Source organism: Amblyraja radiata, chromosome 9, assembly GCF_010909765.2.
Source record: "Amblyraja radiata isolate CabotCenter1 chromosome 9, sAmbRad1.1.pri, whole genome shotgun sequence".
In the NCBI taxonomy this organism is placed as follows: Eukaryota; Metazoa; Chordata; class Chondrichthyes; order Rajiformes; family Rajidae; genus Amblyraja; species Amblyraja radiata.
This window is the reverse complement of record NC_045964.1, coordinates 10,938,891-10,965,074: the sequence shown is the minus strand read 5'-3', so window position 1 is coordinate 10,965,074 and position 26,184 is coordinate 10,938,891. Positions and strand designations below refer to the sequence as shown.

Here is a 26,184-nt window from a genome sequence, read left to right as displayed (position 1 = left end):
CAGAGTCCTTACCTGCCTTTTGCTGGTCCTTTTTTCCTTCTCCCGTTACTGGGGGACGTCCTCCACCCTTCTGTTGACTCGTGCAATGCGTGTAGCGATATGACACGCATGCGTTGGAAGCGGGTTCTTCACGTAGTCACTCACGTGACTCCGAAGTAAAATTGCCCATGGGCAGGATGTAGGGAGTGTTATGTCAACTGTGGCTCAGTAGCAACACCCCTAAGTCAGAAGTTGAAGCTTTCAAGTTCCTTTTCCAGAGACTTGAACAGGCAACTTAGGATAATGTGTAGGAAAGAACTGCTGATGCGGGTTTACATTGAAGATGGACACAAAATGCTGGAGTAACTCAGCGGGACAGGCAGCATCACTGGAGAGAAGGAATGGGTGACTTTTCAGGTTGGAAGAAGGGTCTCGACCCGAAATGTCATTTTGTACATCATTTCAACTCCAGCATTTCGTGTCTAACAGCATAATGCTTCAGTGCCCAGCTGAGGGATTGCAGTACCATCACAGGTGGTCTCTTTTCTCTGTAATGCTCAGTCGAATAGCCTCCCTCTCCTCAGGCTGGACATAAAATAACCTGTGACTCTGTTCAATTCAGAACCAGGGGTCACAGTTTAAGAATAAGGGGTCGGCCATTTAGGACTGAGATGAGGAAAGACTTTTTCACCCAGAGAGTTGTGAATCTGTGGAATTCTCTGCCACAGAAGGCAGTGGAGGCCGATTCACCAGATGTTTTCAAGAGAGAGTTAGATTAAGCTCCTAGGGCTAATGGAATCAAGGGATTTGGGGAGAAAGCAGGAACGGGGTACTGATTTTGGATGATCAGCCATGATCATATTCATATTGAATGGCGGTGCTGGCTGGAAGGGCTGAATGGCCTCCTCCTGCAACTATTTTCTATGTTTCTATGAAGAGTTTATTCCAGGCATCCGGACCAATATTCAACACAATCGATACCTTAAAAACAAAACCTGGCTGCCATCACTCTGCTGTTTGAGGCAACTTGTTGTGCATGAAATGTTTGCTATATTTACAACAATTCAACTGTGAAACTGCTTCAGATGTAGTTAATTGGCTGTGAAACTTCGAGGTAAGCTTGATGTTATGAAAGGCAAGTTCTTTCTTCAGCCTTTACTCTTCCCTGACACTCCTGTTGCCTGTAAGAAAGCAACTTTCGAGCCCAGCTTTTGATTCCCAGAAGGAGCTTTCAGGCCAAATCCACACACATCGCAGCGATGTGGTCAAGATGTCACCATCTTACCCGAGAATGAGTAACAGGGTCCCGACCCGAAACATCACCCATCCCGTTTCTCCAGCGGTGCTGCCTGAGTTACTCCAGCACTTTGTGTCTATCGTTGGTATAAATCCTTGATTGGTTGCAGCATTGTTATGGAGAAACAAGTATTCATAAGGCTTATAACTTCTCTTGTCTCTGAAACATAGAAACGTAGAAAATAGGTGCAGGAGTAGGCCATTCGGCCCTTCGAGCCTGCACCGCCATTCAATATGATCATGGCTGATCATCCAACTCAGTATCCTGTACCTGCCTTCTCTCCATACCCCCTGATCCCTTTAGCCACAAGGGCCACATCTAACTCCCTCTTAAAAAGAGCCAATGAACTGGCTTCAACTATCTTCTGTGGCAGAGAATAGTAAGATTAAACGAGAACTTACCAGTTTGAAGTTTGATCTGTATTTTATGAGGAGTTACGATGAGGGATTACGTGAAGAAGCCCGCCAGGACGCATGCGTGCCATTCTTCAAAGCAGCGGTGTGAAATCACAGATAACTGTAATGACTAAACATAGTAAGATTAGAGAAGAGATACCAGTTAAGTATATGATCAAGGGTGGGAGCGGAGGGCACGTAATCCCTCATCGTAACTCCTCATAAAATACAGATCAAACTTCAAACTGGTAAGTTCTCGTTTAATCTTACTATTTTACTTCGGAGTCACGTGAGTGACTACGTGAAGATTTTAAAGCTCTGTGATTTCATGCCGTGGAAACGAGTGCATGCATCACGTCTGCCTTGATGACTGTAGGAGGAATTGTGTTAACATAATTTGGACATGAATACGACATTGAAATCATAAAATTTGTTAACACAAAATTATAACCCCTTTTTATGGGTTTAAATTAATTTACAGAACTTAAAATTGTTTCTGCAAACGTTCCAGGTTTCATTACTGGTTTGTTGTAAAATAATTGGAATGTTTTTTCCCCAGACCATCCTGCTGCCTTGAGGATTTGGCCCATTGGTACATCCAACTGTATCGCTGCCGATGTAGCTGCAGCCCTGGTGGAATGAGATTTTAAAATATTAGTATCCACCCCAGCCTGTGTTAGCACCTGTTTCAGCCATCTTGAGATGGTCTAGACCGTCACTCTTTTGTGTGGTTGCTTGTGGCTGACCAAAAGTGCCTTCTCATTGCCTCTTAGGATTTTCGTTGTCTCCATGTATAACGAGAGATGCCTTACTAAACAGAGACAGTCATCTGTTGGGTATGACCTAAATTGTATATTGAGGCCTGCTGATCCCTGTCTGTTCTGCTTTACTAACTCATAGATATGAAACGTAATATTTTCTGTTGAGGAAGTCATGTTGTCCAGTCTTAGTTTATGCAGTGACTGTACCCTCTGTGCCGTGACCAATGCCAGTAGCATGACTGTTTTTAATGTCAGTCTGTGTAGGGACAGAGCTGTTGCTGGAGACCAATTCCTGAGCATCTTCAGGACAATACTTACATCCCATATTTGGGAGTACCTGGTTCTTGGGGGATTAGTATTAAAAATTCCCCTCATAAGTTTTGTTACCAGTGGGTGAGTCCCAACAGAGTAACGCTCTGTCCCCTGCCATAGGTAGGTCGATAGGGCACTTCTGGCGCAGTTGATGGCACTGTAACTGAGCCCCTCATCATAGTGGAGGCCTGCCAGATATTCCAGAACAGACGGGATGTTCATGTCTCTGTAGGTGATGTTGTTTTTATGGCAGTACATCTCCCACTTCCTGATATAGACCAGATACTGTTTTTTGGTTGACTGTCTTTGGGCCGCCGAGATCATGTTCACTGTTCGGTCCGTCAGTCCCAGTTGTAGTAGAGGTGTTTTTAAACTCTACAAATTAATAAGTTCAAATGTTTATGGCATGGGTGGCTATCCCTTGTTACGGGATGTAGCAATAAATCTGGTCTATGTGGGATGGTGATACATGGTTCTAATACCATGTTTAATACGACTGGGAACCATGGTTGAGTAGGCCAATCGGGTACTACCAAAATACCAGACGCAGAGTCTTGTTGTATTTTCCTTAATACCCGACTGATGAGGCAGAAAGGAGGGAATGCGTAAATAAACAATTTCCCCCCAATGCAGCGAAAATGCATCTGTCGCCGCTGCCCCAGGGTCTGGTTCCCATGAAACATAATTTGATAACTGGTGGTTAAGTCTGGATGCGAATAGATCTATATCTGGTGTTCCATATTTTGCTGTAATATCAGCAAATACTTTTTTATTCAACATCCATTCGGTGTTTTCATTAAATTTGCGTGACCTGGTGTCTGCCACTAAATTTAGTCTTCCTGGTAGGTAAGTGGCTGATATCCAAATATCTATCTGGATACACCATTGCCAAATTGTATTAGCCAGATTGTCACATGATGTCGATTTGTTTCCACCCATGTGGTTAATGTATGCTACCACGGTGGTATTGTCTATCTGTAGTCTAACATGCTGGTGATATGACCCAGTACAATATGACTTTAGGCCATGGAATGCACCCAACATTTCCAGGTAGTTTATGCCCAGTGTGAGTGATAATAATGCCTCCTGAGCAGTCCATCTACCTCCACAGCTGGTGATGGTATTGGTGGCTCCCCACCCAAGTGCACTGGCATCAGTTTGTAGTACCATGGAAGGGTTACTGACAATGATTGGATTGGAACAAAGCCAGATCTATCCACCATTTTAGTTCCATTTTAGTTTTGATTGGTAGTTTCATAGGTCTGTCAAAGTGACCTGCATTAATTTTGAGTGCTTGTATTTTTGCTCTCTGTAAGTTTTGGTAATGTAGAGGTCCAAATTGTGTGGCTGGAAAGGCAGCCACCATTTTGTCAATCACTTTTGCTACCAATCTGATGGATGGTTTGCTGATGTCAATGAGGTTATTGCAAGCCTCTATTAAATCTCTAGCCTTTCCCTTAGGCAGAGTCACCGACATGTGAACTGAGTCAATGGTGAAACCCCAAATAGTCCATAGTAGTGGAAGGCGTTAGTTTAGATTTAACTGGATGGATAATAAATTCCAGTTTTTCAAATAACTGTTTTGTGGCTGTTAGTTTGTTTGGCCAATTCCAAAGTTTTGCCCACAATGAGTATGTCATCTCAATATGCCATGACCATGTGTTTACGTTTACGTAGAAACGCTAGGGCTGGTTTCAAAAATTTTGTGAACAGCCTGGGGGCTGATGATAAGCCATTTGGCAGTGCTTTATACTTCCAGTTGTCCCATCCAGTTGAATTTTAAGTAACATCTGTGGTCACCTCGTATATGCACTGAATAGTAAGCATCTTTTAAATCGATGCTGGCCATGAAGTAACCTTTGGAAATTAATTGTTTAGCAGTAACAAAGGTTTCCATTTTGAAGTGAATATATTGTACAAATGTATTCAATTTTGTCAGATCTATGATGATGCGACAACCACCATCTTTTTTGCTTTTGGTAAATATATTGGACATGAATTCTAATGGTTCGTGTTGAGTTTTCTCAATTACGTAAAGCCGCTCCAGTTCAGCTTGCGCTTTTGATTTTTCTTTATCAGAAAGCACGAACATTCGGTTCGGTATATGTTGAACTGGAGGGCTGTACTTGTGTATAAACTCTATTGTATATCCCTGGATACTGCTTAAGATGTAAGTATCGGTTGTTAACATGCTCCATGCATTCAGAAAAGAGTGTAATCTCCCCCCAACCTCCATGCTCCCTGTATTTTATAGGGAACCAGACCCACCTACCTCCATAGTTACCAGTGGTAGGTTTACTTATTTTTTGTAGGTTCTTCGCTGCTGTTGTTGCGCTGGTGTCTGGATTTTCGGTTTGGTTGGCGTTGGAGGTCCCCGCATCTTCCAAGAAGGCCGGCCTGGGCCATGGCCTAAAAAGACTCATGTTTTGAGTACCGGGCCTTCGAGCTTTCACCAGTTCTGCTGGTGGGTGCGTAGGGGTGCTGTCTTTGGCTGTAGTGGGGTTTTGTTGGAGTCCCTTTTATTAGTCCCAGGGTTTTTGCTTCCTCATCGAGCTCCTTGACTTGCTTCGATAGGTTGCCTCCAAACAATAGTATTGGTGGTTTTGTGGTCCCAGGTTTGTACAGTCCCTGCACCCCTTGCACACTTGTCTTTCCTTCTGCGGACCCCTGTTCCAGGTCAGCCCAGAACTGACCCGCAGTGCTCCCCTCTGATGAGGTAGAAGCACTGTGCAGCCCTTCAAGAGGTACTGCTGTGGGTTTATCATAGGGCCCACAGTGACCCGACTCCATCTCCCGGAGTCTGTCACGTTGGAGCAAATGCTCCACACACCGCTCCATCCGGCTCCAGCGCTCTCGGTCGCTGGCCGCCTGCGGTTGTTCAAAGTCGGACTCCTCTGAGTCCACGACCTTGTTTGTTTTGTGTCTAGCCTTACCGCCCGGCCGCGTGGATCTGGCTGGTGCGGAGGCGACATTGGGCACAGCTGATCCCACTATCGGTGATCCGAGTGCCGCAGGCTGCTGCTGGCTGCCCGCTGCCCCGCCGTCCTCCCTCACCAGCTTTGTCGCAGCCCGTTGGTTTCTCCACCTGTAATCAGCATGGGAAAACACAAAAAGACCGCAGCTCTTACCTGCAGGTCCTGGTTTAAATTGTCGCTACGGGGGAACGTCGTTCCACCCCGCCTCCTCCGTTTTCGACTTGTCAAAAGTCGACGTCCCCATTCTGAATAGTCTCCCGCCCGGCGCGGGACAAAAAGTCGGCACAGCTGATCCCTTACGGGGCTTGTGCCTTCAGCTGCTGCTGGCTCCCGCAACTTCGCGGTCCTCCCCAGCCAGCTTTACTCGCAGCACTTGTGGACACTATTTTGTCCAGCTTCCCCCCCTGTGTAAAAACAGCGCGGGGACAAAAACTACCGCAGAGTAAATCACTTACCTGCAGGTCGCGGTTTCAAACTTACCGCTGCGTGGGAACGTTCCACCCCGCCTGTCGTTTCGCAAGCGTGAAAGTGATATGGCACGCATGCGTCCTGGCGGGCTTCTTCACGTAGTCACTCACGTGACTCCGAAGTAAAATTCCAGAGATTCACCACTCTCTGTGTGAAAAATGTTTTTCTCATCTCGGTCCTAAAAGATTTCCCCCTTATCCTTAAACTGTGACCACTTGTTCTGGACTTCCCCAACATCGGGAACAATTTTCTTGCATCTAGCCTGTCCAACCCCTGAAGAACCCCTGAAGATGCACATAAGCACTGTAGTGTTGAGAGGAACTGCGGATGCTGGTTTACACCGAAGATAAACACAAAGTGCTGGAGTAACTCAGCGGGACAGGCAGCATCTCTGGGTCTTGGGTGGAGATCCTTTTCTCCAGAGATACTGCCTGTCCTGCTGAGTTACTCCAGCATTTTGTGTCTATCTGCAGGATATTGTGTTCCAGCTACAGAGAAAGTGCAGATAAAAATAAGTGGGGTGGGTTGCAATCAGGTGGAACGATTGGGAATTCATCCTTCGCATTTGAGAGGTCCGATCAATAGTCTGATAACAGCGGGGAAGAAGCTGTTATGGAATCTGGTGGTATGTGCTTTCAAGCTTTTCCATCTTCTGCCCGACAGGAGTGTGGGGAGAGTATGAGTGATCCTTGATAATGTTGGCTGCTTCACTGCCTCACGTGAAGTGTAGATGGTGTTGATGAGGGGGAGACTGGTTTGTGTGAAGGACTGGGCTGCAAGCATGACTCTGCAGGTTCTTGTAGTTTTGGGCTGCGCAGTTGTCATGTCAAGCTGTGATGCATAACGATATGATTAGTCTCTGTGGCTTATCTGTCAAAATTGATGAAATGTTCATGAGTGATAGGAATGGAATTAGGTCATTCGGCCCATCAAGTCTACTCTGCCATTCAATCATGGCAGATCTATCTCTCCCTCATAACCTCATTCTCCTGCCTTCTCCCCATAACCCCTGACACCTGTACTACTCGAGAATCTATCTATCTCTGCCATTAAAATATTCACTGACTTGGCCTCCACAGCCTTCTGAATGATTGAATTCCACAGATTCACCGAAATTCCTCCTCATCTACTTCCTAAAGGAACGTCTTTTTATTGTGAGGCTATGACATGTAGTCCTAGACTCTCCCACTAGTGGAAATATTCTTTCCTCATCCTCTCTATCCAAGCCTTTCACTATTCTGTAAGTTTCAATGAGGTCCCACCTCATCCTTCTAAACTCCAGTGAGTAGAGGCCCAGTGCCGTCAAACGCTCATCATACATTAACCCCCTCATTCCTGGGATCATTCTCATAAACCTCCACCAGACTCTCTCCAGTGCCAGCGCATCCTCCCTCGGATATGGGGCTCAACATTTCTCCCAAATGGTGTAGAGTCGTATAGGTGTCTACTATATGTTTACAATAAGTAAAGTTTGCTCTCTCCTCTTCTGCTGACTTGCTTTTTCTGTGCTTTTGCCCCTGCGTGCAGGTTGCGGGGTGAGCCCTGACGGGGAGACGGGCTTTGCGACTGCAGCCTTGGGAAACACGTGGAGTCACAGCATCAACACCAGGCTGATCATGCAGTATCTGGACTACCACAGCAGGCAGGTGAGATCACACGAGCTGCAAGCAAGGGCGGAGGCGGAGGAAACAAAGCCTATCTGTCGATGCGTGGGTTGTCACACCAGGTTCAAAACCTCGACCACAGGGAGAGATAAGCCGGGGCAGTATGCAGAGCTCCAATGAGCCAGCGCGGATAGAAACTCCTAAGAATAGCCTGCAATAAGCTGTGATGTGTGCTAGTTGCTGCTCAATCAGAGTTCCTGTTTATCCACTTGCCTCGTACCACACAGCAGCCGCACAGTGATCAGGTGCGTGTGCTGAAGGACAAAGATAGAATGTAGGTGGGGACAGTAACACTGGTGGGAGAACTGCGAAGGGGAAGGGGATGGAGGGAGAAAGCAAGGACTACTTGAAGTTAGAGAAGTCAATATTCATACCGAATGGGTGTAAACTACCCAAGAAATATATGAGGTGCTGTTCCTCTAATTTGTGCTGGGCCTCACTCTGACAATGGAGGAGGTCCAGGACAGAAAGGCCAGATTGGGAATGGGAGAGGGAGTTGAAGTGCTGAGCAACCGGGAGATCAGGTAGGTTAAGACGGACTGTGCGGAGGTGTTCAGCGAAACGATCGCCAAGCCCGTGCTTGGTCTCGCCCTACCTTCTTGATTTTAGTTTTAGTATTTAGTTTTAGAGATACAGCGCGGAAACAGGCCCTTCGGCCCACCGGGTCCACACTGACCAGCGATCCCCGCACATTAACACTATCCTACACACACTAGGGACAATTTGCATGCACACCAAGCCAATTAACCTACAAACCTGTACGTCTTTGGAGTGTGGGAGGAAACCGAAGATCTTGGAGAAAACCCACACGGTCACGGGGAGAACGTACAAACTCTGTACAGACAGCACCCGTAGTCAGGATTGAACTCGGGTCTCCGGTGCTGTAAGGCAGTAACTCTACCGCTGCGCCACCATGCTTGCAGGTGGACAAAAATGTTGGAGAAACTCAGCGGGTGAGGCAGCATCTACGGAGCGAAGGAATAGACGACGTTTCGGGTCGAGACCCTTCTTTCAGTAATTTTACAATAGGAGGGGGAGACTTGGCATAGTGGGCAGCATAGTGGCACAGTTGGTAGAGTTGCTGCCTTGCAATGCCAAAGCCCTGGGTTCAATTCTGACCTGGGGCACCGTGTGGAATTTACACAGTCACCTGTAAATTTAACTGCATTAGTCCTCCCATATCCCAAAGATGTGCTGGGCGGTAGGTTAACCAGCTACTGTGAATTGCCCCTTGCAGTGTGGGTAAGTGGTAGAATCTGGTCGCAGTTGATGAGAGTGTGAGGAGAATGAACGATGGGACTAATGTAAGATTGGTGTAAATGGGTGCTTTATTGCCATTGCAGGCTCGGGGGGGACGAGGAACCTGTTTCCGTACCGTGTCTCTCTATGAGTGTCCTTCCTGTGCTAGCTCCAACTGTGTGGTATTCTCATCTGAGTCACCAGTCTGGGTTCTAGTCCCATCTACACAGAAGTCTGAAACTCCATTTCAGTGCTGAGCTATCTCTGTCATCCCTGTCAGGTGGACTACTTTGAAGAGTAGGTTAACCTGCGATGAGCGTTTGTCGGCACTGGGCCTGTACTCGCTGGAGTTTAGACAAATGAGGGGGGACCTCGTTGATAAGTGAAAGGCTTGGATAGAGTGGTTGTGGAGAGGATGTTTCCACTAGTGGGAGTGTCTAGGTCTAGAGGTCATAGCCTCAGAATTAAAGAACGTTCTTTTAGGAAGGAGATGTGGAGGAATTTCTTTAGTCAGAGGGTGGCGAATCTGTGGAATTCTTTACCACAGAAGGCTGTGGAGGCCGTCAGTGGATATTTTTAAGGCAGAGATAGATAAATTCTTGATTAGTACGGGTGTCAGAGGTTATGGGGAGATGACAGGAGAATGGGTTAGGAGGGAGAGACAGATCAGCCATGATGGAATGGTGGAGTAGACTTGATGGGCGGAATTCTACTCCTGTTTCTTATGATAGGAGAGGGAGGTATGGCCTGATTTGCCCTTTACCAGCATTCCTGATTGCCATTATCAGCCCTTCATTTTTACACACGTTTTACATTACAACACTGATTCCACAATAAATCACTTGGGGGTGTCCTTTGGTTGTGGAGGACATTGCTTAAGGGCCTGTCCCACTTGGGCAACCTAATCCGCGAGTTCTGGCGAGTTTGCCCTGGACTCATGCTTGCAGCATGGTCGACACGAGGTCGTAGGAGGTCTTCGTAACTCTCCTTCATGCTCGAGAGTGGTCTCCGCGTACTTGAGGCCTCAGCTAGGTCACGCCGTTTTTTTCAATATGTTAAAAAATGCCCGCGAGTAAAAAAGGTCGCCATGGAAAATATTGATACTTTTTTTACTCGTAGGTTTAGTCGTAGTAGGTCGTAGTAGGTCGGCATGTTAGTCGTAGGTAATCGAGGGTAGTCGAAGATAGTCTTCATCATAGTCGAAGGGAGGTCGAAGAAGGTGGTCTTCACTCTCCACTATTTGGTGTCCAATTTTCCCGAAGTTAGTCGTAGTTAGTCGTACCTAGTCAAAGCTGGTCTTCAACATAGTCGAAGGAGGTCTTCTACATAATCGGAGGTCTTCAACATGTAATTTTTTTAAACTCTTCTAAACTCTCCAATTAGGTCACCAAGTGGGACAGCCCCTTTAAATTCTTCCTCTGTTATTTCAAAATTACATGGAAAATAAATTGAATGGGGATCAGGAAAAGTTGGCTTGTTTTGTATTGTATACTACTTGTATTCCAATATTGTCCTAACAACACTTTATTGATGTCATCTCTGGCTCATGTTCTGGCAATCACGCCTCTGGGTCGGGAGGTCGTGAGTTCAAATACTGTGCTATAGGTTGGACGACAACATCTCAGCTGCGAACCCTGCACCAGCTCCGAGGGAGTGTTGCGCTGTTGAAAGCAAGGCCTGTCAGGCAGGGGGTTGAACATAGTTACTGGCTGCCCAGGGAGGTGACTGCTGCAGATCCACGGCACTGTTTGAATAGTGGACGTTCTCTCAAGACCAGCTTTTCTTTCTCCAATGGTATAGCCTAGCCTGATGGCCATATCCCACAGCCTGCTATTAGCGCAGATGGAAGCATAATCTGCCTCCAGCCGCCACATCCCAATCCCTGTGGCTATCAAACTGTACAACACCTCCCCCTTCTGTCGTGGGGTAGACTGACCCCCCCCCCCCCCCATACTTTGCACACCCCCAATCCTTTCCACTCGTCACTTTAATTTCATGTTTCATGTATCTTGTGTTTTATGACTATAAATCAGATCAATTTCCCTCCTGGGATAAATAAAGTTATTTCGTATCATATTGTGTTACCTCATTTGGTCTCTCACTATCAGAGATATTCCCTTTGTTCTTCTTATTCCCCCCCCCCCCCTCCCTCAATCCTCCCTTTTATCTGACCGGAAGCAATCTTATTTGTTTCTTCCAGTTCAGTCAAAGGTTCTCGGATGTGAAACATTAACATAGTTTCATTTTCCACAGATGCTGCTTTATCTGCTAAGTATTTCCAATCTCGGAATATTTCATTTCTCTCTGACACTGCGCACTCAGCTTGGCTAGGGGGATTTGGGGAGGAACTGGTGTGTTCTCTTAATTGCTTCAAGCTCCATGATGGACTACTGGAGTGTTAAATGGTCCACCATACATACTGCTGGTGAAGCTGTTTTTTATGGGACCATGTCCCATGTCTGATGGTAGTTGAGCATTTTAAATAATGTTATTGAGATCACGGAATCCACCCTTTAGCACCGAATACCGCTCAACCCTGTGGTTGGAAGCATAATCCGTCAGCAGAGTGCTGTTTCTTGCCAGAAACATTAGTGTGAGCAGAAGTGAATGTGGAGACAGAGCGGTTAGTTACAGCTGAGTCCGTAAAAAATTCAAGCAGACTTCCAACTGAAAATACAAATGTTCCCAATAAAAACAGGTTGCAATGACAAAGCTTATTGAAGGAAAGTTACAGGATACAGATAGTGTTTAAGAAGGAACTGCAGATGTTGGAAAATCGAAGGTAGACAAAAATGCTGGAGAAACTCAGCGGGTGAGGCAGCATTTATGGAGCGAAGGAATAGGTGACGTTTCAGGTCGAGACCCTTCTTCAGACTGATGTGAGGGTGGGGGGTGGGGGCAGGAATAAGAAAGGAAGAGGTGGAGACAGTGGTCTTAGGGAGAGCTGGGAAGGGGAGGAGAAAGCCGGGACTACCTGAAATTGGTGAAGTCAATGTTCATACCGCTGGGGTGTAAATTGCCCAAGCAAAATATGAGGTGCTGCTCCTCCAATTTAGGGTGGGCCTCACTCTGGCCATGTAGGAGGCCCAGGACAGAAAGGTCGGATTCGGAATGGGCGGGGGAGTTGAACTGCTGAGCCACCTGGAGATCAGGTTGGTTATTGCGAACCGAGCGGAGGTGTTGGGCGAAGCGATCGCCAAGCTGATGCTTGGTCTCACTGATGTAGAGCAGCTGACACCTAGAGCAGCGGGTGCAATAGATGAGGTTGGAGGAGGTGCAGGTGAACCTCTGCCGCACCTGGAAAGACTGCTTGGGTCCTTGAATGGAGTCAAGGGGGGAGGTAAAACGACAAGTGTAGCATTTCCTGCGGTTGCAAGGGAAAGTGCCAGGAGAGGGGGTGGTTTGGGTGGGAAGGGACGAATTGACCAGGGAGTTACGGAAGGAACGGTCTCTGCAGAAAGCCGACAGGGGAGGAGATGGGAAGATGTGGCCATTGGTGGGATCCTGTTGGAGGTGGCGAAAATGTCGGAGGATTATTTGTTGTATGTGACAGCTGGTAGCGTGGAAAGTGAGGACAAGGGGGACTCTGCCCCCGTTATGAGTGGGGGGGATGGGGAGTGAGAGCAGAGGGTATAGAAGAGACCCTGGTGAGAGCCTCATCTGTAGTAGAAGAGGGGAACCCCCGTTCCCCGAAGAATGAGGACATCCGATGCCCTGGTTTGGAACACCTCATCCTGGGTGCAGATGCGGCGTTGATGGAGGAATTGGGAGTAGAGGATGGAGTCCTTACAGGAAGCAGGGTGGGAAGAAGTGTAGTCCAGATAGCCATGGGGCTTTCTCCTCCCCTTCCCAGCTCTCCCTAAGCCCACTGTTTCCACTTCTTCCTTTCTTCTTCCCGCCCCCCTCCACCCTCACATCAGTCTGAAGAAGGATCCATATAGTGTGTGCAACCGACTCCACTCTTTACAGCAATGTGATCTACAGGCGCGATATAGGTTGAAGTTAGGAGGTTTCGCAGGGATCTGAGGAGGAAATGTTTCACGTAGGGTGTGGTTGGGGGGTTGGACATGGGGTCTGCAAAGGTGCTGGGACCAGATGTTCTCACAACATTTAAAAAAAATTGCCATATGTGCCCAATGTAAGCAAAATATATCTCATCTTCTTTTCAAACTCTGCAACCTTCTAAAATGGATTTTGAATTCTCCAACTTGTTTACTCATGCTCTTTATCATTTGATCTATCTTAAGATAGCTTCATGTAGTATTCTGTCTTACACCTCACCAATCACCCTAGCTCTGCTTTGAAAATTGCAAACCTTCCCCAGTTTTGAGGAAACTCAATAGACCCGATCAACTGGTCGACCCGAAATGTCGCCAATTCCATCTCTCCATAGATGCTGCCTCACCCGCTGAGTTACTCCAGCATTTTGGGTCTATCTTCGATTTACCAGCATCTGCAGTTCTTTCTTAAACATACCCGATCATTGATTGTTTTCTCTTGCCACTGATGCTGCTTGACTAGCTGAGTTCTTCCAGCACTTCTGTTTTTCTTTCAAAATTCTATCAATTGGTTTATTCTGTTTTCTGTTTCTGTTAACTTCTCTGCTAGTTTAATTTAGAGATACAGCACAGAAACAGGTCCTTTGGACCACCGAATCCATGCACATTAACACTCTCCTGCACACACTTGGGACAATTTTTAAATATACCAAGCCAATTTACCAACAAACCTGCACGTCTTTGGAGTGTGGGAGGAAACCAAAGATCTCGGAGAAATCCCACACAGGTCACGGGGAGAACGTACAAACTCCGTACGGACAGCCCCCAGAAGTCGGGATCGAACCCGGGTCTCCGGCACTGCAAGCGCTGTAAGCAGCAACTCTACCGCTGCGCCACCGTGCTGCCCCAAAGCTCGCATACCGTGCCAGTATTTCTTTTTTAATTTTTTTAAATTTTTTATTAGAAGCAATGTACAGTCATATAAACCGTGGCATATAACAATACATTTCATGTACAACTTTTTTTTTTAATTTAACAGTAGAAAAATAACAGAAGCAAGAAAAAAAGAGGAAAGAAAAGATTAAGGAAAGTAGTGATGTGTAAGCCCCAGAAGTTAACAATTAGTAGTTTGTGGATAGATAGAGAGAAAGAGCCCATAAGGATGTAGAAAGGAAAAACAAAAAATATATATATAGAAAAGAAAAAAGGGAAAAAAAACCAGAACAAAAAAGAAAAGGAATATACCTACTTCATATCTTTCCACACCCCTCACCCAGTTCTGAAACGGTTAATTTCCCGAGTTATGTTGCACCATATTATACGTGTAATAAATCGATGAAAGGAGACCTTATCTTCAAGAATTGTTCTGATTTTCCTGCTAGGACAAATCTCATATCTTCGAGATGTAACATTTCAGACATGCTTGTGATCCACATTTTAAATTTTTCCAAAATTTGAGTATAAGTTTTTTTGCCGTTTTCAAGCCATAGTTAAGAAAACAATTTTGAAATGAAGTTAGCTCAGAGCAGGCTTCCATTGTTCCGAAAATAATCAATTCTGTGTTAGGGTCCAATTTTATTTTAAATAGTTTTGTGAAGATTTCAAAGATTTATTTCCAAAATTTATGAAGTTTTATGCAGGAGATGAAGGAGTGTGCTATAGTTGCTTCTTGAGATAGACATTTATCACAGATGGGGAAACATTTGGGAAAATTTTATTCAGTTTTGTTTTCGAGTAATATAGTCTATGTAAATTTTTTAATTGGATTAGGATATGTCTTACATCAGTATTTCTTTATTAGTTCTAATTTTGTTACCTTCCCTTGTTCCGGGCCCTTTGTTCTCTGGTATCTCAGAAGGCTATTTCTTCCTCTGTGAAGAGATACAAATGATTTGTTTAATTCCTCCGTTATCTTTTCATTTCCCTTTATAACATTTCCTTTCAATAGACAATAGACAATAGGTGCAGGAGTAGGTCCTTCGAGCCAACACTGCCATGCAATGTGATCATGGCTGATTATCCACAATCAGTACCTCTTTCCATATAAAAGGATCACTAATTTATTTGCTCAGCTTGTCTATTCATTTTTATATACATAGAAATTAGGTTATCTTGTATCTATTTTTCTTTCTTTGTCAATTTCTTGGTCATCCATTGAAATTCAACTCTCAATCCATGCCCTCGAGGCTTTTCCTGGAAACTTTAAGGCTTCCTTGGGTTCAATGCAATATGACATGTCTCCTGTAATCCAGGGCTTTACATCTCCCTCTCACTTCTATAGACTGGCCACCAGTCACCTTCCTTCCTCTGTCTCACCGCTCACTTCAGACTGGCCGTTTTCCCCTCTGCACTCTCTGTCCAGATGCAAGATCTTGTCTCCAAAGGTCAACCATCTCCCTGCCACACAAATGCTGCCTAAGCCAGTGAATCCTTCTAGATTGATCATATGTTCCAGATTTCAGCATCTGCAGTCCTTTGTATCTCCTAGACCACTTCTCTTGTGTTTTGGTAAAGATATTTGTTGCAAATCATGTAATATTATCCAAAATGCTGGTATTCCCTTCCACTATTATACTTCTTGACCCGAAACACCACCCATTCCGCTCCAGAGATGCTGCACGTCCCACTGAGTTACTGCAGCATTATTGTGTCTATCTACGATGTAAACCAGCATCTGCAGTTCCTTCCTGCACATTACATACTTTCATGCAGAAACACCATGCCTTTAATTCTGTGTTGGAAGGAACTGCAGATGCTGGTTTACAACGAAGATAGACACAAAATGCTGGAGTAACTCAGCGGGACAGGCAGCATCTCTGGAGAGAAGGAATGGGTGACGTTTCGGATCGATACCCTTCTTCAGCCTTTCAATTCTATGTCTATGCCTTTACTTTCCTTTCTTTTGGTTGTTAGGCTGTTGCGTGGGCTGTTGATGCCATTATTTGATGTCGTGTGAAGCTGCACAGACCGGATATACAAAAACTGAGCTCATCTCAGCCAGACACGGTTATTTCCCTTGACCACAATAGTGTGTTGCCACAAGCTGTACAGCTGCCTACCGTTCCTCCACAGAAACACTGTGGAGCCGGTCTCACACTTACCTGCAACCAAGTGCATCTTGATTTTGATGAATGAGTCACGGATAGGCGCGTCCCCATTAATTTTCCAAATAATCCAGATAAATTGTTGCACTACAGACAACGTCACGGTAGGTTCCAATTATTACTTCAGCCATGTGCTCTCGGCTGTAGTCATAGAGAGACACAGAGTGGAAAAAGGCCCCTGGGCACACTGAGTCCACATTGACCATCAAGCGCTCAGTTACACTGACCCCATTTTATTCTCCCTACATTCAGATCAACACATCTCAGATTCCACCACTGCTTAACATCAGAGACAATCTGCACAGTCGCAACCTGGGCCTCTGGTGCTGTGAGGCAGCAGCTCTACTGACTGCGCCATGGTGCAGTCCACCACTGACCTCAGTACCACTGGGTTAGGAGAAAATCATCCATGCATCACAATCCAGCCCAGATCCATACCATCTGCACACTTCCAGACTCAGGGACAGTTTCTTCCCAGTTGTTATCAGGCAACTGAATCATCCTACCACAACCAGAGAGCAGTCCTGAACTACTATTGACCTCATTGATGACCCTCAGACTATTCTTGATAGCTTTATCTTGCACTAAAGGTTATTCCCTTATCAGTTATACACTGTAAATGGCTCGGTTGTAATCATGTATTGTTTTTCTGCTGACTGGAGAGCACTGGATACTTCGGTACACGTGACAATGAACTGAACTGTAAACTGTAAGCCAGCCATTGACCTGTGCACCAGTACCATAGACAAAGTCCAATATTAGTAATGGGATAGTGCTGAATCAGACAGTACCCTAGCTTATGGAGGAACAGTTCGGAAGCTTGATGACAAAGGGGAAGAACCTGTTCTTGAGTCTGGTGGTGCACGCTTTCAAGCTTCGTTATCTTCTGCCCGACGGGAGTGAGGAAAAGTAAAGGATGGCCGGAGTAACTCAGCAGGACAGACAGCATCTCTGGAGAGAAGGAATGAGTGACGTTTCGGGTCGAGACCCTTCTTCAGACTGACGAAGGGTCTCGACCCGAAATGTCACCCATTCCTTCTCTCTGAAAATGCTGCCTGTCCCGCTGAGTTACTCCAGCATTTTATGTCTATCTTCGGTTTCAACCAGCATCTGCAGTTCCTTCCCACACATGAAGGATGACCGGGGTGGGACAAGTCTTTGAGTTTGTTTGCTGCTTTTCTAAGGCAGTGTGAAGTGTAAATGGAGTCACAAGTGGGGATTCTGGTCTGTGTGATGGTCTGGGCTACATCTGCAACTGTCTGCAATTTCTTGCAGTCATGGGCAGAACTGTTTCCAAACCAAGCAATGATGCTGCCTGACAGGATACTTTCTCGTGTGCATTTGTGGAAGTTTATAAGAATCATTGGAGATATATGAATTTCCTTAGCCTCTTGAGGAAATAGAGGCGATGGTGTGCTTTCATAGTTGTCACTTCAGTACGGTTGGTCCACAACAGAGTATAGGTGTCACTAACGCCAAGGAACATGAAGCTCTGACCCATTTCTACTTTGGCACCATTGTTGCTGATTGGGGCAGGAACTCCACTGCAGTTACTGAAGTTGATAACTAGATCCTTATATTCTGGGAGAGGATGTGGTTCTGACATCATGTTACCACATTCTCTACAATCCAGTGGTATGAACAATGATTTCTCTAACTTCAGGTAACCCTTGCTTTCCCTCTCTCTCTGTCCCTCCCCATTCTAGTTTACTGACTAGTTTCACTGTCCTCCTGATTCATTTTACTTTTTTTAATGCCTCGTTGTCAACTTCCCCTCAGCCAACAATGAACCAATGTACATTTTCTTGATCATCGTCCGCATTGATTTGTCCTTTTCACACCTTACATGTTCTTTGTATCCTTCCATTACTAATTTCCCTCTCCCCTGACTCTCAGTCTGAAGAAGGGTCTCGACCCGAAACCTCACCCATTCCTTCTCTTCAGAGTTGCTGCCTGTCAGGCTGAGTTATTCCAACATTTTGTGTCTATCTTCTCTGTCTCCTCCCTGAACGCCATCTGGTCATTGTTTGTGATCTGGCACACCACAGTGCCAACTTGTTCGTGAACTTGCAGCCAAATTTTGCCGCAAACTTGTGCGTGTATAGGGAATTAGTCTAGACTGGGAATGTATCTTTGTGGAGCACCAGTGTTGAGAATGATTGTGGAGGAGGTGTTAGTTAAGGGGCCTGTCCCACTGCGGCGACCTAATCCGCGAGTTCAGACGAGTTTGCCCTCGACTCAAACTCGCAGCATGGTCGACACGAGGTCCTAGGAGATCTTTGTAACTCTCCTTCGTGCTCGAGAGTAGTCCCCGCATACTCGAGGCCTCAGCTAGGTTGAAAAATATGTTGAAAAATGCCTGCGAGTAAAAAAAGGTCGCCATGGAAAAAATCAATACTTTTTTTACTCGTAGGTTTAGTCGAAGTAGGTCGTAGTAGGTCGGCATGTTATTCGTAGGTAATCGAGGGTAGTCGAAGGTAATCAAAGGTAGTCGAAGGTAGTCTTCAACATAGTTGAAGGGAGGTCGAAGGGAGGTCAAAGGAGATCGAAGGAGGTCGACTTCACTCTCCACTGTTCGGTGTCCAATTTTCCCGTAGCTAGTTGAAGCTGGTCTTCTACATAGTCGAAGGAGATCTTCAACATGACATTTATTCAAAGTCTCCTAAATTCTTCTAAACTCGCCAATTAGGTTGCCGCAGTGGGACAGCCCCTTTACCTATTCCCACTGATTGTGGCCTGTGGTCAGATACTTGAGGATCCAGTGGCAGAGTGGGGTGCTGAAGCTTCGGGACTCCAGCTTGGACCGGAATTCCCTTTTGGCATCCTTAATACCTCTGAGAAGGCCGAGATAGATTGAGGTACTATTTGGCATTGCTTGATTAAAACGTTGCAGACTTGGACAGCACGGTGGCGCAACGGTAGAGTTGCTGCCTTACAGCTCTTGCAGCGCCAGAGACCCGGGTTCTATCCCGACTATGGATGCTGTCTGTACGGAGTTTGTATGTGTGGGTTTTCTCTGAGATCTTCGGTTTCCTCCCACACTCCAAAGACGTACAGGTTTGTAGGTTAGTTAGTACAGGTTTGGAGGTTGACACAAAATGCTGGAGTAACTCAGCGAGACAGGCAGCATCTCGGGAGAGAAGGAATGGGCGACGTTTCGGGTCGAGACCCTTCTTCAGACTGATGTCAGGGGAGTGGGCTGGACAGAGATAGAATGTAGTCACAGGCAGTAGACTAGTGGCAGATCTGGGAAGGGAGAGGGGATGGAGAGAGAGGGAAAGCAAGGGCTACTTGAAGTTAGCGAAGTCAATGTTCATACCGCAGGGGTGTAAGCTACGCAAGCAAAATATGTAGGTGCTGTTCCTCCAATTTGCAGAAAGGTCAGATTGGGAATGGGAGGGGGAGTTAAATTGCTGAGCAACCTGGAGATCAGGTAGGTTAAGGAGGACTGAGCGGATATGTTCAGCAAAACGATCGCCGAGCCTGTGCTTGGTCTCGCCGATGTACAGAAGTTGACACCTGGAACAACGGATACAGTAGATGAGGTTGGAAGAGGTGCAAGTGAACCTCTGCCTCACCTGGAAAGAATGTCGAGGTCCTTGGATGGAGTCGAGGAGGGAGGTAAAGGGACAGGTGTTGCATCTCCTGCGGTTGCAGGGGAAAGTACCTGGGGAGGGGTGGTTTGGGTGGGAAGGGACGAGTTGACCAGGGAGTTTCGGAGGGAATGGTCTCTGCAGAAAGCAGAAAGGGGGTGGAGATAGGAAGATGTAGCCAGTAGTGGGATCCCATTGGAGGTGACGGAAATGTTGGAGGATTATATGCTGTATGCGATGGCTGATGGGGTGGAAGGTGAGGACAAGGGGGACTCTGTCCTTGTTATGAATGGGGAGAGGGGGGGCAAGAGCGGAGCTGCGGGATATTGAGGAGACCCTAATGAGAACTCATCTAGAATGGAAAAGGGGAACCCCCGTTTCCTAAAGAATGAAGACATCTCCGATGACCTGGCATGGAAAACCTCATCCTGGTCGCAGATGCAACGTAGACAGTGGAAATGGGAGTAGGGAATAGAGTCTTCACAGGAAGCAGGGTGGGAAGAAGTGTAGTCTAGATAGCTTTGGGAGTTAGTAGGTTTGTAGTAGATGTCGGTCAATAGTCTGTCTCCTGTGATGGAGATGGTGAGATCTAGAAACAGTGGGGAGATGTCGGAGATGGTCCAAGTGAATTTGAGTGCAGGATGGAAATTAGTCGTGAAGTTGATGAAGTCAGTGAGTTCTGCATGGGTGCAGGAGGCAGCACCGTTGCAGTCGTCGATGTAACGGAGGTTGAGTTCAGGGATAGGGCCAGTGTACGCCTGGAACAGGGATTGTTCGACGTACCCTTCAAAGAGGCAGGCATAGCTAGGGTCCATGCAAGTGCCCATAGCTACGCCTTGGATTTGGAGGAAGTAGGATGGGTCGAAGGAGAAGTTGTTGAGGGTAAGGACCAGCTCTGCTAGGCGGAAGAGAGTATTAGTAGACGGAAATTGGCTGGTTCTGTGGTCGAGGAAGAAACGGAGGGCTTTAAGACCTTCCTGGTGGGGGACGGAGGTGTAGAGTGACTGGACATCCATGGTAAAGATGAGGGAGTGGGGGCCTGGAAAACAAAAGTAATTGAAGAGACAAAGAGCGTGTGAGGTGCCTTGGACATAGGCAGGGAGGGATTGGACCAGAGGGGATAGGATGGAGGCGAGGTATGCGGAAATTAATTTGGTGGAACATGAACAATGTCGCTCTTCCAGGGAGATGCTAAATGCATTTCGTTGTCTCTGTACTGTACACTGACAATGACAATTAAAATTGAATCTGAATCTGAATCTGAACAAGCAGAAACAATGGGTCTGCCAGGACAGTTGTGTTTGTGGATTTTGGGGAGAAGATACAATTGGGCCGTGCGGGGCTGGGAACGATGAGGTTGGAGGCTTTAGAGGGCAGAGAGCCGGAAGTAATAAAATCAGAAATCTGCCCTGGGCCTCCTCCAATGTCAGAGTGAGGCCCAGCTCAAATTGGAGGAACAGCACTTCATCTTTCGCTTGGGCAGCTTACACCCCAGCGGTACGAACATTGACTTCTCTAACTTCAAATAGCCCTTGCTTTCCCTCTCTCTCCAACCAGTTCTCCCACCAGACTTACTATCTCCGACTACATTCTATCTGTCCCGCCCACTCCCCTGACATCAGTCTGAAGAAGGGTCTTGACCCGAAACGTCACACATTCCTCAGGGTGCCTGTTGCTGTGTAGGTTTCCTCCCACATTCGTGCAGATTTGTGGGTAAATTGGCCCTCTGTAAATTTCCCCCAATGTGTAGATGCGAAAGTGGGATCACATAGAACTACTGTGAAGAGGTTGCTGCCTGTCCCGCTGAGTTACTCCAGCATTTTGTGTCTACCTTCGATTTAAACCAGCATCTGCAGTATATGGGCAGGTCTTTCTAAATAAAGATGGCTCCTTTGGTAATTTCCGGCAAACTGATTTTAACTCTTGTGTGATAGCTTGATAATGAATGTACATAGCCCGTAAATATTTAGTTGCGAGATATAGCGTGGAAACAGGCCCTTTGGCCCACCGAGTCCACGCCGACCAGCGATCCCTGCACATTAACACTAGGGACAATTTTACATTTATACCAAGCCAACTAACCTACAAACCTGTACGTCTTTGGAGTGTGGGAGGAAACCGAAGATCTCGGAGAAAACCCACATGGGACACGGGAAGAACGTACAAACTCCATACAGACAGCACCCGTAGTCTGGATCGAACCCTTGTCTCTGGCGCTGCAAGCGCTGTAAGGCAGCAACTCTAGCGTGGTGCCGCCATGTATTTAATAACTGGAATGTAATAGTTTTTTTTATATGCAGACCACAAAATGCTTTAAGTCTTTGTCCAAGAGCAATGCCATGGGAAGTGAATTCTAATTGAAGTAATCTTACACCACAGAGCTATTGGGATAAGATCCCACGCATAGCACACGTTGTACTATAAACTACTTAAGAATGCAAACGCTACTCTGTGCCGTACCAAGATATTATTTGACTCTGGGCCATAGAAAGTTCTGCTGACACACTGAAGTATAGGAAAAGTGAAAGCCTAAGTGGAGAAAATCTGCAATAAGACTGATGCGACTGAGAATATACAACTTGAGGGTCGTATTAGGTCCCTGGAGTCTAGTGATAGAATAAGTTCACCAGTAGACATGATGGTTATGGGAAGTAGGCAGGGGAATGGGGTTAGGAGGGAGAGATAGATGAGCCATGATTGAATGGCGGAGTAGACTTGATGGGCCGAATGGTCTAATTCTACTCCTATCGCTTGTGACCTTATGACGTGGGGTGCTGTTGAGTTCACAGCTTCACATTAATGTTTACAGTTGGACCTGGTGCAGAAGAAACTTGCAGTTCATCCTTCATAGTATCACCACTACGATTACAGGTGCTGTCTGTACCTTCTCCCCGTGACCCGCGTGGGTTTTCTCCGAGATCTTCGGTTTCCTCCCACACTCCAAAGACTCACAGATTTGCAGGTTAATAGGCTTGGTATAAATGTAAATTGTCTCAACTGTGTGTTGGGTAGTGTTAGTGTACGGGGGGGATCGCTGGTCGGTGCAGACCCGGTGGGCCGAAGGGCCTGTTTCCACACTGTACCTCTAAACTAAATCTGAACTACAACATACTGTCTCTGCCCCATCACTTCTCATATTGGTCCCCAGCCACCTATCATCTGGTTTCTTTTCACCACCCTCTCCCTCACACATTGAATGATCGAGTCTAAACCTATCCTATCCATGCAACTGTTCAAATCCACGCTGGACCCTATGAGCATGCTGGTCAATAAATGGGCTGCTGAGCCTAGCTCTGCTGGCTTTATGCCCCTGTCCCACTTAGGAAACCTGAACGGAATCCTCTGGAGACTTTTTTAGTCGAAGCCGGTTGCGATGCTAGTTGAAGGTGGTTGCCAGAGGTTGCAGGTAGTGGAAGGTAAGACCTTCCACTACCTGCAACATCCGGCAACCACCTTCAACTAGCATCGCAACCGGCTTCGACTAAAAAATTACCGATTTTTAAAACGGCAACCAATTTTTAGTCGCGGCCAGTTTTGAATTTTTTGAAATAATGGCCGGAACATAGAAGAAGCGGAAACCACTTTCGACCATTAGGGAGTCTGACAAAAACCTCCAGGAACCTCTGGGAACCGCACGGAAACCTTGGGTGGGGCGCAAAGTCTCTAGAGGTTTCCGTTCAGGTTTCCTAAGTGGGACAGGGGCATAATAGGTCCACAAGTGGCAGAGCTGCTGCTTCACAGCGCCAGAGACCCGGGTTCGATCCCGACTACGGGTGCTGTCTGCAGGGAGTTGGTACGCTCTCCCCGTGACCCGCGTGGGTTTTCTCCGAGATCTTCGGTTGCCTCCCACATTCCAAAGACTTGGTGTAAATTGACTTGGTGTAAATGTAAATTGTCCCTTGTGTGTGTAGGTTAGTGTTAGTGTGCAGTGATTGCTGGTCGGTGCAGACTCGGTGGGCCGAAGGGCCTGTTGCCGCGCTGTATCTCTAAACTAAACTAAAAGTCACCACTCTTTAAATGTACACACGAGTAATGTTTAAATGTGATGAGAGTTTCTGCCTCCATCCTGTCCTATCCATGCACCTGTCCAAATCTGCATTGACTGAGATCTGCCGATGAGGTTGAAGATTTCCCTAAATACTCTGGTCAGATGAGTTAGAAGTCTTTAGTATTTGGCCATGAACGTTGTCCCTTTGCTTCACGATGCAGCTGGTGGAAATGCCTCCATTACACTACTAGGCAGTGAATTGCAGGCCACACCAGCCTTTGTGGGGAAAGAACTTTTCCTCATCTCTTTCTTTGGCTTTTGACACTTTTACTCGGGAAAATAGGCCTTTGGTATCTAGACCCAGCATATTTTATAGACTCAATTAAGTCTTCAGTCAGCTTCCTCTGCTCCAAAGAAAACAATACAAGCTTATTTTAATTTTCCGTCATGGCAGCAGTTTTCCAGTCCTGGCAACAACTTGCTGAAACACAATGCAATTAACTCACTATTTTAATGTGGTGAGCAGAACTGTAAAGTTCCTCTTACTAAGTTTATAAAAATGCATGGCACAGTGGTGCAGCTAGTAAAGTCACTTCCTCACAGCTCCAGGTTCAATCCTCACCTCTGGTCTTGTCTATGTTGGGCTTTGTGTAGTCTCAAAATGCTGGAGTAACTCAGCGGGACAGGTAGCATCTCAGGAGAGACAGAATGGGTGACGTTTGGGGTCGAGACCATCTTTGTGCGGGCTTTGCACCTTCTCCCTTACGCCGTGTGGATTTCCTCTGGTCACTCCAGTTTCCTCCCGCATCTCAAAGAAATGCAGTAGGTTAACTGGTTACTGTTAACTGCCCCTAATGTGTAGGCAGGTCAAGAGAGTTTTATTGTGATGTGTCCCAGATAGGACAATGAAATTCATGCTTGCTGCAGCACAACAGAATATGTAAACATAATACAGAACAGGAGATAGAAGTTCAGTGTGTCTATTTACCGTAGACCATATATACACACAATAAATAAACAGATAATGTGCAATAGGCTGTTATTGTTCAGAGCTTGTCTGATGGCGAGTTTAATAGCCTGATGGCTGTGGGGAAGTAGCTGTTTCTGAACCTGGATGCTCCAGATTTCAAGCTCCTGTACCTTCTTCCCGATGGCAACGGAGAGATGAGTGTGTGGCCAGGATGGTGTGGGTATGATGATGTTGGCAGCCTTTTTGAGGCAGGGACTGCGATAGATCCCTTCGATGGTGGGGAGGTCAAAGCCGGTGATGGACTGGGCAGTGGTCACAACTTTCTGCAGTCTTTTCTGCACCTGAACATTCAAGTTGCCGAACCAAGCCACTATGCAACCAGTCAGTATGCTCTCTACTGTGCACCTGTAGAAGATCGAGAGAGTCCTCCTTGACATACCGACTCTCCATAATCTTCTCGGGAAGTAGAGGCGCTGATGTGCCTTCTTTATGATTGCATCAGTGTGCTGGGACCAGGAAAGAACTTCGGAAATATGCATGCCCAGGAATTTGACGTGGGAAGTGAGAACTCAATCTACACACTGCAAGTTGTAGATGAAGACTTTCCGGTGACTGCAACAGAAATTGCAGCAGAAACAAAGAAATACACTGTGCTGAAGTGGGTCTATGAACAGACATTGAACGGTTCGACTGAAATCGATAGTGGATTGAACTCAGTTCTGAACTCAGAGCTGAAGCCTTTCCATAATCGATGCCATGAATTATCATGTGGGCAGGGAGGCATTAAGTTGGGGTTACAGAGTGGTTGTACCAGAGTTTGTGAGAAACAAAATTATGAACGAACTTATGAATGAACTTCATGCCGACCATCCTGGTTTGTGTATTGTGTATCGGCCTGGTATTGACAGTGACATTGAGTCACTGGTGAGCAAATGTAGCATCTGCCAAAATTGCCGGATTAAACCACCAAAAACACCACTGCAACCCTGGTCATGGCCAAGTAGACCTTTTCAGAGAGTTCATGTAGATTTTTGTGAAAAGGGTAATGATCACATTCTGGTACTAGTTGAAAGTCATTCCAAATGGATTGAGGTTAAGCATATGGGGTCAAGCACTACTACTGAGCATACCATAGATGAGTTGAGATCCATTTTTGCATGCCATGGTTTACCGGAAGAACTTGTTTTGATAACGGGCCTCAGTTTCGTTCAGAACAGTTCAAAGAGTTCATGCAGCAGAATGGTGTAAAACACACACTTGTTCCCCCATACCATCCAGCCTCTAATGGGGTGGCGGAAAGGTCAAAGACGCTCTCAAGAAACAGGTTTAGCAAGGTAGTTGAAAGCTCAGCATGAAACATCGATTGGCTAGTTTCTTGCTGAAGTACAGAACCACACAACACACAACAACAGGTTACTCACCTGCAGAACTGTTGATGAAG

The 26,184-nt window shown here is 46.3% G+C and overlaps 1 protein-coding gene across 1 annotated transcript in view; it reads left to right on the top strand.

The window, feature by feature from the left end:
* rad51b (RAD51 paralog B) overlaps positions 1–26,184 on the top strand; it is a 529,843-nt gene that overhangs the window by 355,731 nt on the left and 147,928 nt on the right. The window contains exon 9 of the mRNA XM_033026658.1: positions 7,715–7,833. Coding sequence (XP_032882549.1) covers positions 7,715–7,833 — 119 coding nt within the window. The remainder of the gene's footprint in view (positions 1–7,714; positions 7,834–26,184) is intronic.